This window comes from Phaenicophaeus curvirostris, chromosome 2 (genome assembly GCF_032191515.1).
Source record: "Phaenicophaeus curvirostris isolate KB17595 chromosome 2, BPBGC_Pcur_1.0, whole genome shotgun sequence".
Lineage (NCBI taxonomy): Eukaryota > Metazoa > Chordata > Aves > Cuculiformes > Cuculidae > Phaenicophaeus > Phaenicophaeus curvirostris.
Window position 1 is genome coordinate 73,311,835 of NC_091393.1, and position 13,514 is coordinate 73,325,348.

The 13,514-nt window shown below is 37.8% G+C and overlaps 1 protein-coding gene across 2 annotated transcripts in view; it reads right to left on the reverse strand.

Annotated features, from left to right (window-relative positions):
- CRIM1 (cysteine rich transmembrane BMP regulator 1) overlaps window positions 1-13,514 on the reverse strand; it is a 174,873-nt gene that overhangs the window by 55,568 nt on the left and 105,791 nt on the right. For both annotated transcript variants that reach the window (XM_069852494.1, XM_069852493.1), the window contains exons 6-7: window positions 4,525-4,707; window positions 404-601 (exon numbers count right to left, since the gene is read on the reverse strand). In XM_069852494.1, coding sequence (XP_069708595.1) covers window positions 404-601; window positions 4,525-4,707 — 381 coding nt within the window. The remainder of the gene's footprint in view (window positions 1-403; window positions 602-4,524; window positions 4,708-13,514) is intronic.

The window sequence follows — 13,514 nt, forward strand, 5'->3', positions numbered from 1 at the left end:
CAGTATCAAACTACATTATGTAAAGAGTATTTTAGTTTTAACTAAATGACACTGACGAATAACATACCAGGAATTATCCAATTATCAGTAATACCAGCCAGTGAACATTTATCTTCTAGCTTCTCCTAGGTTTATTAATAAGCTTTAAGTAAAATTAAGAGTAAAAATTAGTGAGCAATGCTGATCTTGAATAATCTCTTATTGTGCTCTATTTGGTCAAAAGAGCACTGGGCATTGCCACATACAGGTGTACTTAAACCATGCTTATTTTTTCCATTCTCTCTAGTTTATTCAGCCAAAGGTAATGCTGTACCTGCTATTTAAATCTTCCAGAATTTTCAAGTAAACCAGGAATTACCAGTAAGGGCAGACCAAAGTATAACACAGGAAATACTGGTCTTACCTTCGCACACTGGGCAGCACTCCCCGGGGACTTTAACAGGATTGAGGCAACTCTGCCCGCAGGCTGTTGCAACGCAGTGTGGATCTCCATTGATGCACTGGCAGAAAGTGCAGTCGTCCTCTCGCCAGCGGTCACCATGGGCCTGGATTTGACCATTGGCATAGCAGCCAGCGGGGTTATTTACTGGATAAACTGGGTCTGAAATGAGAGGAATGGCAAGAGAACAAGTTTTACCTTCCCTTTTATGTCTGAAGTTTACATAGGAATAACTTCAACACTGTGATTTTATGTTACCTAAAAAACAGGTTAAGGGCACCTATTATCACCTATTAAAAGAAACCACTGTGATACACAGCAATAAAATAAGATAGAAACTTAGAAAAATTTACTCCCCAAAAAGTTGTCAGCTTATACTGAAAACACTCACAAATTCTGTGTTCTATTTTTAACTATATCCACTCAAAATGCAATAAGCAGACCTAAAACAGAAAACATACCTACAAATGACTGGGTTATGTTTCCAAAGAGGCATAATTTTCTGATTTTGTTCTCCAAACCAAAATGGATCTTAGATTCCTGTCAGCACTGCACCTCTGGCAGTGCACCTCTGGCACATTTTCTCTGGCTGGAATAAGGAGCTTGCCTTAAATTATGTCTCATTACAGTTTTGGAGATAATCTGTCCAGGAAAACTAGTGAATTTTATCATTCAGCTCATGTACAGGATTCTGACTGACACTGGAATACAGAGAAAGCACAGAAAAGCCATGCAAGACTTGCTTTATTTGCAATAGTCTTATGTGAGTCAAAGCACAAAGTTTGTGGTACCCTTAAAAGGTCAGTAGCATTTAAAGCTATAAATTGAGCCAGCAAATTACACTTCTTGATGCTGAGGAATCCTACAGGAATTTGAGAAATAATTCCTCCTCGAGAAGGCAGGAAGGGCTGGTATCTGTACTACACAATGCAGGGGAAAATTGCCATTTAAAATTTATTGCAGAAAAGAAGAAAGCATTATATTTCTTTACATTCCTATCATCAAGAAAGCAGTAGTAAGAAAAAATTAATCACTTTGAAAATAATTCATAAAATAATCAAAGAGAAAGAACAGGTAGAAAAAAATGGCACTTCTCCATCAACTAGAAAAGCAGGGTGTTAAGTATACATTCTGCCATTTAAGACTTAGCTTGTCAATTTAGGTGTCACTTAACATAAACTGAGTTATTAAGAAATGGATTAGAGCTTTCTCTTTCTTTTTTAAATGTTTAAAGAAAAATAAACAACATGTATCTTACTATCCAACCATTCAGAAGTGAGAAATCAGACATCCATGATCAAGGAATCATAGAATAGTTTGGGTTGGAAGGGACCTTTAAAGGTCATCTAGTCCAACTCCCTTGTGCAATAGGTAAGGACATCTTCAACTGGATCAGGTTGCTCAGAGTCCCATCCAATCAGACCCTGAATGCTTCCAGGGAGGAGTCTTCTACCCCCTTCAATCTATTCCAGTGTTTTATCACTATCATTGCAGAAAAATTTCTTCCCTTAATCTAGTCTGAATCTACTCTTTGTTTAAAACCATTACTTCTTGTCCTATTACATCAGGCCCTGCTAAAAAGTTTGTCCTCATCTTTCCTGTAGGCCCCCATTAAGTTCTGAAAGGCTGCTATAAGGTCTCTCTGAAGCCTTCTCTGGGCTGAACAACCACAACTCTCAGTCTTTTCTCATCGGAGGGGTGCCTCCATCCCTCTGAACATTTTTTTGTGGTCCTCCTCTGGACCTGCTCCAACAAGTCTGTGTCTGTCTTGTTCTGAGGACTCCAGAGCTGGATGCAGTACTCCAGGTGGGATCTCAGCAGACTGGAGTAGAGAGGCAGAATCACCTCCCTTGACCTGCTGGCTTGATTTAGTGCTACAAGCCCTATCAGAAAGCACGCAACAGAAACAAGCAAGTCAAAGAATGCTGGATAAAGGATCCTGTAACTTGGCATCTCTGTCAGCTGAGCAGAAATTAAATCACTGCCATTACTTGAAAGAGATTGTACCGAATAATTAAAGTCATTATGCCTTTTATTCTATCTACAAGGACCTGTCTTACAAAGCAATTTCCATTTGCAAGCACAATATACACCAATTCATCAAACCCCAAAAGAAATGTTAACAGATTTTCTTGATTGTCTTTGAATCAAAGGTTGCAAAAATGGAAAAAAACAACTTTTAACACTGTGGAATGATATGGCAGAACAATTTATTGATAAAACATAAGATAGCTGAGTATTTAAATCACAAAGGAAGACAAAGGACGTTTCCAGAATTGTACATCCAGTGTGGAAAACAAGCATCCACATCTGAGTATGACAGAGCTGATATAGAGAGCCCATATGCAGCAAGTATATATCTTTCTACATATGTTTATCAACGACTTCATAATGCTAAATCTCATAATACTCACATACATGAAAAACAGTGTTAATAATTATCGGAAAACCCAACAGATTTCATATATTCTATAAAGTCAGAAGCTCATACAGCAATTTTTTCAGGAGCCAATCTGCACATTCTCAGGAAAGGTTTCACCACATCAGACACGCCTCTTCTGAACTTTTTCAATCTGTCATTAAATTATGGTATACCATTGAATCCCCCTGTCCCCCTCGCCCCCCACCCCACCCTGCGCTCTCAGTTTAAAGCCTCTTAAAAGCAGAAGCACAACTCTACAAGGTATGACCAAAAAAGTCTCGCATCCTGCCTCCAACTGTTGTCTATAAGGAATGTCGGCAACAGATCTCAAACACAGGGCAAATATGGACTGGTATCTCTTTAGAACACTCAAGATTACAGCATTTGTATTTCAGCTTCTCTACATGTGAGTATCATATATCAACTTACCTGGTATGAACTGGTACACTAAAAATATATAAAAACACAAATACTCTTTAAAGAGAGACTTCTTACTTCTCACCTTAACATCCTGATGTTTCATTATCCAGATTTTGTTTTTCTATATCTCTGAAAAAGCTTTCAACAGTTTATAACAAAGCAAGCTGCCAAAACAGTATACTTCCCTAGATCCTGTGCTGACTGAGAAGATTCAGCTCTTACAGCTGCCTCTCTTAGAGTCCTTTTTATCAGGTTCTTTACTTTCCTAATTCTGTTTGGAATGAAGCACCACTATAATGGATCTTCTGGCTTATTTGCTTCTTCAAGGAACTACAGGATTAATTGATGTTAAGCACACAGCAAAGTGTTTGCAAGTGACTTTAGTAATTAGATTCCTCTCCTCTCAGGAGGAGATTTGAGATTTCCAGCTTATTCTGCTTAATGATAAGTCAGTCCTAGGTTCACATTTAAACACAGGGACCAGGGTGCTTCATAGGCCTTTTGTCGATGTCATGGCTGTAACTTGAGCCCCACTGGGGCAAGACCCAAGTGCAGAGCATCAGCCCCATCTCCCTCTGCCGGAATCCTAGTTGTATTCTGGCAGATGTGTCAAATATTCTCTAGTGTAAGCAAGACAGTCAATATGAAATATCCCACAGAATCCTTTTTTTTTTTTGAAGGACTGCAAGCCTAACCAGTGAGAAAGTGGTTGTCAATAAGGCAAAGGCAGAAGAGAAAAATAGTGCAACTCAGATCACTGCCTCATTCCTTTTCTGTAACTACAGAGAATGTAAAGTGTACACACTGCTCTACCTGGACAGAACAAGACTGGAGAAGTAGACTGCAAAGGAATGGACATGTGTCTTCGGGCTACCACTACCACTTTGGAGAAGTCTGTCTAAATAGCCGGTGCAGAAACCGGGAACGGCTGCTTATGTCCTTTGGGAAGGAGCGCCCCCAAAAGTACTACACACTTGACCACGTCTGAGGAAGTTCTGATGCAGAAGGGGAAAAAAACTAAACTGATCTATATCAAAGGAGAAAATCAGAGAAATGTTGCAAAACCCAAGACAGCACACTCGTACACAGGAACCATGACATGTAGAAGTAAACTGAATTAAAGAGGAGTCTGCAAAGTTTACAAAAACAAAATAAAGCACTTATTTACTCATTTGCATTGAAAAAGCAAATAAAAACAGAGCAGCAGAATTAATAAGCAAACAGGATAAAAAAGATAATGTACCTTCACACACTGGGCAGCACTCTCCTTCTGGTACGTAGTACCTGTCGCAGTGTAGCTCGCCGCACTGGGCAGAGAAACAAATAGAGACTCCACCTTGGCATCGGCAGAAACGACAAGCATCCATTCGAAACATGTCTCCATCATAATATTCCATGCTGTTAAATATGCAAGTTGGCTTCACTTCTGGAAAAAGGAGGAGGAAGGGAAGTATTTTACAGCTATTGATAAATGGGAAATAGTCAAACTCATGTTGCCACTGAGAAAAACAGATACCAAGAGACCACTGATTTTTCTTTCAATTTTTAACCTCAAATGTAAACTTATTTTTTTTAGAACTCAGAGTATTTTATTGGCTGTTTCAACAACAGAAGAAAATAAAATGCTATTCAAAATTATTTACAGAGCAATTATTTACAATTAGAAGTGTCCATTTTAAAAATTAGAATACTGACGGAAGTTTAAGGTGTTTGCATTTCTTCTTAGGTGTTAATATTTCTCATTCTGGGTGAGCCAGAAGGTATTTCAAATTTCAGCACATGAAGCAATAGTTTTTGCTGTTTTAAGGAGACATTTTCTCATGTTCCATGAGTGTCACATTCCCTTCTGCAGGACTTGGTACGTAGGTTCAATAAATTGCACTAAAGCTGTCCAGTCCATAGGGATATGTTTAAAAGAAACCCAAAAATTTATGACTGCATGATCTGTTATGCAGAACTGAACACTTCTTAGTTCAAGCAACCTACAGTTGTGCTAGTTAGCTTACATCTATACTCCTCACAGAAAATAACCTCCACTGTAATAAATATTTACATGACCACTTTAGCATTTCAAAAGCACAAGATTATTTCTTGTACACCTACATCTACAGCAGAGCCCTAACACAATTAAATCATGGGAACCTAAAAGCCTCTGAGAATGTTTAAATATTTTGCAAAGGATATTGCATATTTACTTCTTTAACATAAAAAAAAGAAAAAGAAAGAAGATGTTAACTAAACAACAAAACAATCTGCAGATTTTACCAGTTTTTTCCCCAATTATTCTTTTATACCAAAGAGGTTTGCTTTCAGAAAATGAAGCAGACCCACACATGAAGAACATATCATAAGGTCTCTACAGGACTTTTAACCTTGTGGTTACTGCACAGGTACAAACTTTCCTCCACCCTCCACCATGTCCTTCAAGCAGAGTGTATTCTGTTCAATCAGCAACCAACACACATAGACCACTGTGCAGCTCCACAGTTGAGGCCTGGAGCATTGTGATTCAAAATACCATAGAAGAAATACTGTAAATTTACATTCAATAGTACACCACATTAGTCATTAGGAATTCATTACTTCACACTTCATCATTATGTTACTAAATTAATTAAGCCTCCTCCCTCTTCTCCACTTCAAAATAAACATTTTTGTTTTCTTTGAGACTCGCCTAAGATCCCTGAAAACAGCTATCTAAGGTAAAACAGCATCTAGTAAGCAGATGTATTTTTTCAGACGCTACAGGCAATCTCAAAAGCCAAAGGTTCTGCAACGAGGAATATTTATTTCAGCAACATATTCAAAACTAAAACCATCAAGTTTCTTTACATCTGGCAAATATGGCAAAGGAAAGAAAGGACAGTTGCCTATGCTGTTGATTTCTGTAGAATATATAGAAAAGACTATTTACTTACATGTGTAATGCCTAGCCACATGGTGGGCACAATTTTCAGCCCTTTGTGGTCAGGTGATTTTTCTTTCTTTGGTTAGTACTCAATCACACACGGGAGATGAAAAATATTTAAATGAAAACTCAGGATTTGCAGATTCCTTCCCACCCATCTCAATCATCTTACTTTTGGTGGCTAAAAGCATTTCATCTGAGTTACTTTTGACAATGATACGGGTTTCTTTTAAAAACCCCAAAGCATTGCAGGGACTCTAGTCTGTTTCCACACTTGCTTATATTGAACTTCAACCTTCAGTCATTTAATACAACTGCCTTTTCTGTCTTCAAGATGTAATGTAGAAAGCGGCATTAAAAAAAAAAAAAAAAAAAGAGGAGGAAATACCACTGTGTCCGGGAAAACAGCTATGACCTCATTAGAAAGCAATTCACATAAACACTTGGGAAGTATTTCAAGTTTATGTAGCTCAAGTTGTTAGTCTAAAAACCTTCTCAAAAAGGAAGAAGTGCCAACACAACTCAAAAGTCCTTTAATCCATTTGCTTCTGACTTTACTGTTTTGATTGCAGCTTTCCAGATTTTTACTGATTCCCCTCCCTCCACAACAGTAGATCTGAATTCCTGCCTAGTTAGAAATAGAAACATCTTCCACGAATTACCATTAATTTTGAAAATGTCCAAACAAGACCAAGCAAGTAGCTGTAAAGCCTGAAAGGAAACAGTATGTTTTATTCCTACAATGAAAACCACCACAGGATTTCACTTACACATATATTTTTATCATCCATGTTTATGGTAGTGCATCCATTCCTGCTAAGCTACTGACCTAAGCCTATACATCCGGCTATTGGACAAGGATTACTTTTTTAAGAACCATATGTAAGAGTGCAGGCGTAAGACACAGCTAAGCCAAAACAAGCACTACACTAAGAACTCAAGCTTTAGATACTCATAAAGTGGAAGCCTAATGAAAGAGTGAGCACCATGCCATGGAATTCTAATGATGCATTCTTCAACCACGATATGCTGGGAGATTCTCTCAGTTCTCTCTTCTTTTTCTAAAAAAAGTGGTAATTTTATTGCCTTACTAGTCTACATGTGGCAGCCACAATAGAGTGAAAGGACATAAAGCCAACATTAAGTAAATGCATCTTTTCTTGAATGCCAGTAACCATGAATTCATTATTTTGCCAACTAAGAAATACTACAGGGAGAATTCTTCAAGTACCAAAGTGTTGCTGCGTGACAAACTAACATAATTTGACTGAACTTCAAAATGTAAAGTGTTTAAATATATCTGAAACCCCAAAACCTTTTCTGATGCAGATTTGCACAATAGAACACCGGGCAGGAGATAGACATCCAGGCCACAGATTCGTGAACATGAACTCAGTGTCTGCCAGATGTCAGATAACCCAGTAATCTAAGTTTTATCCAGACCAAGTACAGATGTGCAACTTCCTATCTGTGATATGAGCTAGGTCAGAGCAGGCAGTATCCAGAACAATGGCTGTGGAAGGACAGATTATATCACATCTCTGCTCCTATATAAAATTAAGCAAGATTAAGACAGTGGACTTGATTCGGCATTAAAGTCCCTGACACGGAGTTAAACGAGAAACAACTCCAGCACAAATTTAGCTCTACAGATTGCCTCTCAGAGCCACAGCCCTTTTTCTGGGAGCCAGAACCCTAAAGGCAGTATCACAACAAACCACACAGCCTCACACTACACAGACATAAACTGTGATTATTTCTCAAGACCTTTATCTCCAATCTCATCTGCAAACAGAAACAATTTACTTTATCAAATCAGCCTTCTAAGGTAGTTTACCTTGTATTTTTAAATACAAATATTTAAAAATATTTAAATATTTAAATATTTTTAAATCTAATTAAATACAGTTCTATTGGCTGAACTAGCGCAAAATAAAACTTCTGTTATTGAGATTTCTGTTGTTTCCCAATACTGGTGGTTTTTGTTTAGAGTCATGGAACTGCTCAGAAACACATGTAAGTTTGGCAATCCATCCCTTGCGAGGCAATAATTCTGCACACGGTTATGCTGAGAGCATGAGATGCTTCAGACATCAGATGTCTGCAGGCAAGTTTGAGCATTTTCTTTTGCAGTATCAGAAATTCCAGCCCTACTGAAGCGGAAGCCAGATTCAAAACAATTTTCTGTTGTTTAAAGGATTAAAAGGATCGTGATTCCAGCACTCTGGACGTTCCTTCAGTGTACAGAAGGATTTGTACCAGACTCTTGGAAGGAACTGGTGCTTGTGCTTTGAACTTTCAATTAAATGAAAGGGAAGGAAACCAGTAAACTTGAAATCCTGTGTCCATGTAAACAAAACACAGAAAAGCTTTCAATTTTTCAAAAGCTGTGCTGACAGGGAGTTTAAAAACCAGAAGGATACATTTCTTCGGAACTAGCCTATAACAGTGCTAAAGGATAGCACACTATGCTTTTGTTTCCTTGCAAATACATAAAAACAAGCTAGGTAGAAAAATAATTTGGTTTCTCATTCTCTTCAAGTTGCACTGCTTAGTGCAGTGTATTCCTTATTAACACAATTGAAGGACCATTCTGAAAGTCCTTTGGTCCTGCGTCTTCTATAATGGTGATCCAGAAATACACAGATCAGAATTCAAACAGACCTCTCTTACATTTAAATCAAAGCAATTATTTATGCACACATTTATATTATTATTTATATATACTTGCACAGCTTAAAGGAAAGAAACATTATTTTGTTGTATTTGCAGTCTGTAGAAGCTATTAAAAGATACTGAGGAAAATAAAATTCAGCGATTCACTTTTAAAACAAAATGGAAATAACCAATGTTCAGACTAGGGTTTCTAGTAAAAGAAGTCTGTAGCATCACAGAATAAACCACTTCTATATCCAGCTGTCACAATCTATGCACAGTGCCAACTTTCAACAGCAGTCTTAAAATTTTCTGTCTACCTCAGCAGTAGATCCCAATCCAGCAACCTTTAGGCAGCTTCGGAAAACAGCCCTTGTGTAGGTTATGTGTGTCTTTCTTACAAACAGTAGGCAAGACTGTGAGGTGTTCCCCATAAAGACAGAAGATTTATTTCCAAGTCATCGTACCGAGTGGAGGTTTCACCATGAAAAAGAACAGGGAAAGATCCCATAACAGAATTAGCTCTACCTCTACCTGCTTCTCATTGTTTGATTGTTTCTGTGGCTTTCCTCCGGGCTATCCCCCTTTTGTCTGTAACTTCTGGAAATTAAGCAGCAATGCTTTTTAACATCCTGCAGCAAATTATAACCTTAACACAGAAGACCACCAGGACAGCCCAAGGAGGAGCTGGGGCCACCGAGGACCATAGCTGTGCTCTAAACCCCACAAACAGGGACAGATTTTCTCAAAGAAATTGCCTAACGATTCTTGGAAGTAAGCCATGTTCTTCAAAACACAGGAATGTGTTTAAATCCCAGTAATCTCCATTAGTCTATCACAGGAGGAAATACATATTGTGATCAGTTTAGCCTTAGGCACGTTACAAGGAGAGAGGCACCTGAAACAATCTCAGCGTCACTGAAATGTACTGGTACAGTTCAGCATTCATTGCCAGTACATCTGTGGAAAGCCTCTAGTATATGTAAGAAGCTAAAAATTGCAGGAAAAAGTTCCCAGATCTGTAGCAAGGCTGCGATTTGACGTCCTAACAGGTCTAACCATTTCTTCCATACTTTTAGAAGAATATTTAATTCTAACCTTGTCCTCCAAAGTGTTAGCAACCTTGTCCAAGTTTAAGCCTCTAGAAATAGATATCTGAGTCAGAAAATTACTGAAGACATTAGCTTACCAAGAAAACTCACTTCAGTAAAGAAACACTGCTATTTCACCAAAGTAAATAGTAGAAGTATTTATTTAATTAATTAATTTTAAAACTAGACAGAACAGCACTATCTGGCATCTAATATTTTTTGTACATGACATACCATCAATCCCAAAGAATATCCTAGCATCTTGTTTTTCACTAACTGACATGAAAGAAGTGAGTTAGACTTCGTCCTTATGTTACTCACAACTTGGTCTCTACTACCCACTGACCAACCCGCCAACTGTCAAAGCTTTGAGTTTGGTTTCACGTCCACCTGTGGTCCTGACAACTGACAATCCTTCTTTTATATATTTACATTTTATTTACTTATATATAATGTATATACATCTACAGACTAAATATTTTTACTAGGAATTTTAGGTTCATTGGCTTTTTGATTAGCTTTCAATTTTCTACATCTTCCTTTTTCGTTCTGTTTTAAATGTAACTGGGAATAACTTGGATTGTTTCAGATACTTTCCCCAATATTACATCGAGCAAAGTCAAGGTTCAGAGAATTTAAAACATTTGACTTTCTATGGCAGAGTGACCTGCTTTTTTAAACCAAATGACTTCCAAGCGGGAGTAAATGTTGTTTTGTGATTGAGTCCATATCATAACAAACTATGAGAAACAGAAGTTTACACATGATGGGAAGCCTAAGCACACACCCAATATAGATCTAAAGCACGAAAATAATTAGTGTATTGACCTATTGCTAAATTTATAATGAAACAAGAACAAAACCAACTCCACAATCTGCAAAGAGTAATTACTGTAGAAGTTTCTCTATCTGTAGATTAATATGCTTTTCTGACAGACTAACCAAAAGCTAGTTTGAGACAGTGTGTATCTGTAATAAAGATAATGACAAAATCTACAGACATATCTCAGAGCTTGTATATCAGTTTTAAATTAAATCCAGGAAAAGTGTTTGTGAAAGAATGACTAATCTGTGCCCAAAATGCTGACAAAGAGAACACATGGCAGTCTCTATACAACACATTTTGCTGTCCTTATTCATTAACTACATCCTCAACATCAGCCAATGCTGTTCTGCAACAAGAGCAGACCTCTTTCCTACATAGCAGCACACAATTTAGTTACCCTACAATACACAAACAGGAATTTTTGCAGTCTACATATTCACAATGTCTAAGTTTATTTTAAGGTAACTCAGATGATCAGTATTATTCCCAATTTGCTTTTTTCTACGCCCCCTACCCCAAATTACTTAATTCTAACATTAAATAAATACGAGGAAAACTATACTAATGTGACTGCATGTCCTTTTTATTCCATCCTCTTGCCTGTTTTCAGAGATTTTCAAACACAGAAAAAACTAATGGAACTCAGTAATGCTGATTACACAACTTCCCTACTTACCATCTATAAACTCATTAACTTGCATTTGATTAAAACACACTCTTTAAAAAGGCATCTAATCCTAATTGGAAGGGATGAAGAAAAGGAATTCAGCATCTTCTCGGTAGCTTGTGCCAACAGCTAACCACCCTCACTGCTGAGAACAGCATGTCCTAGATCTTACAGATTTGGATCTTATTACTTTGATAGCAATTTTTTAAATGTAGAAATTGATCTGAGCCTATCACTGTAAGATATTTCCTCCATCTGTCACTGATATCTACTATATCTCTTTTGTGCTTAAATTTCGAGACCGTTCTAAAAACCAGAACTAGGAATTATATTCAACTATTGGTCTCATGAACATTCCCCCTCTCTTCTTCATTTTAAAGTGACAGAAGCAATGGTAAGGATTTTTTTTTAGAAATACATATATTAACCAGTTTGTCATTGCATTACAAACTTATTGTCAGAATTAGTTTCCTAGGAATTTAGAGGTTGTAGCAGTATGACTTGCAGTATTTGTCCCTGATACAAGAACGACCTAACTATCCTAAAATGCACCTGAAAAGCCCCAAGTTATAAAGCAATGCAGATCCAGTTCTATGACTGCTCTGTCTTCCTTACCAATGATCTGCCACAAAGTCCAAATGTCACATACAGAACTCCTCATCAGCAGTTTCACAGTTGCTTCCAGCTTGCTGATAAAAATATTGAGAATCAGAGTGGTTTGGGCTGGAAGAGACCTTAAATATCTTCTAGTTCCAACTCCCCTGCCATGGGCAGGGAGACCTTCCACTAGGTCAGGTTGCTCAAAGACCCATCCAATCTGGTCATGAACACCTCCAGGAATGGGACATCCATGACTTCTCAGGGCAACCTGTGCCAGTGTCTCACCACCTTCAGTGAAAAATGTCTTCCGAATATCTAACCCAGATCTCCCCTCTTTCAGCTTATAACTGTTCTCTCTCAATCGTATCCTTGCTGGTAAAAAGTCTGTCCCCAGCTCTCCAGTAGGTGCCCTTTAAGGTCTCCCAGAAGACTTCTTTTCTCTAGGCTAAACAAGCCCAATTCTCTCAGCCTGTCCCTATATAGGAGGTGCTCTGGCCCTCTGATCATCTTTGTGGCCTTCCTCTGGACTCACTCTAACAGATCCATGTCGTTCCTGTGCAAAGTACTCCAGAATTGCATGCAGTATTCCACGTGCCCTCTCACAAGAGCAGAGGGGCAGAATCACCTCCCACTTTTTCTGATGCAGCCCAGAATATGATTGGCTTTCTAGGCTGCAAGTGCACATTGCCAGTTCAGGTTGAACTTTTCATCCACCAGCAGACCCAAGTCCTTCTCTTTAGGCTTTTATTTCCTCTTTTCAAAATTAAGCATCATTAATAACTACATCTGGAAGTTTCTCACTTCTAAATATATTCAAAGTCCTTCCATGTCACATTATGATGAAATTCTTAGAGCCTGATTGTAGCATAAAGGCACCTGCCCCTTTTTTTAAAAAAACAAACCCCAAAACAACAAAAAGCAACAAACCCCAATATGAATATTTAACTGTCCTGACTAGCCTTCCTTCAATTATTAAAATTATTATTATTATTGCCTTTAACAAGAACTTATTAGAAAATAATTTTTATACTTCTTCCAAACTTCATTTTCCTCCAATCTGGCCTTTCTGCTTCCCTCTCTAGCATCAACTTCCCTTCAAAAACTTGTATTTTTTCTTCCAGTTTATTCTGTTTTCATAGATTACTAAGGTGAGTATTAGGAAAGGGAAAGCTGGAGATGTAAAAAGAAATCTTGACCCAAAAGCAGGCTGAACCTTTGGAGTAAGTTAGTGAGGAATGATGCACAGGGCAACACTGCTAAGACAGTCTGAATTCACTGTTAGCTATGAAAAATAAATATAACTACTTCTTGGAAACAGGATATGAAAACGTCTAAGGACAAAACAAGTGGGCAATTTAAACAGCTTCATCTAACATCTGATAACGATATATACTGCAACAATTTTGATAGCAGTACCCACAAATAGCTCACAGATTGAAGAGAAGCAGAACTATCAGTAGGGTGGTTTGTACCTTTAAGATTGTTT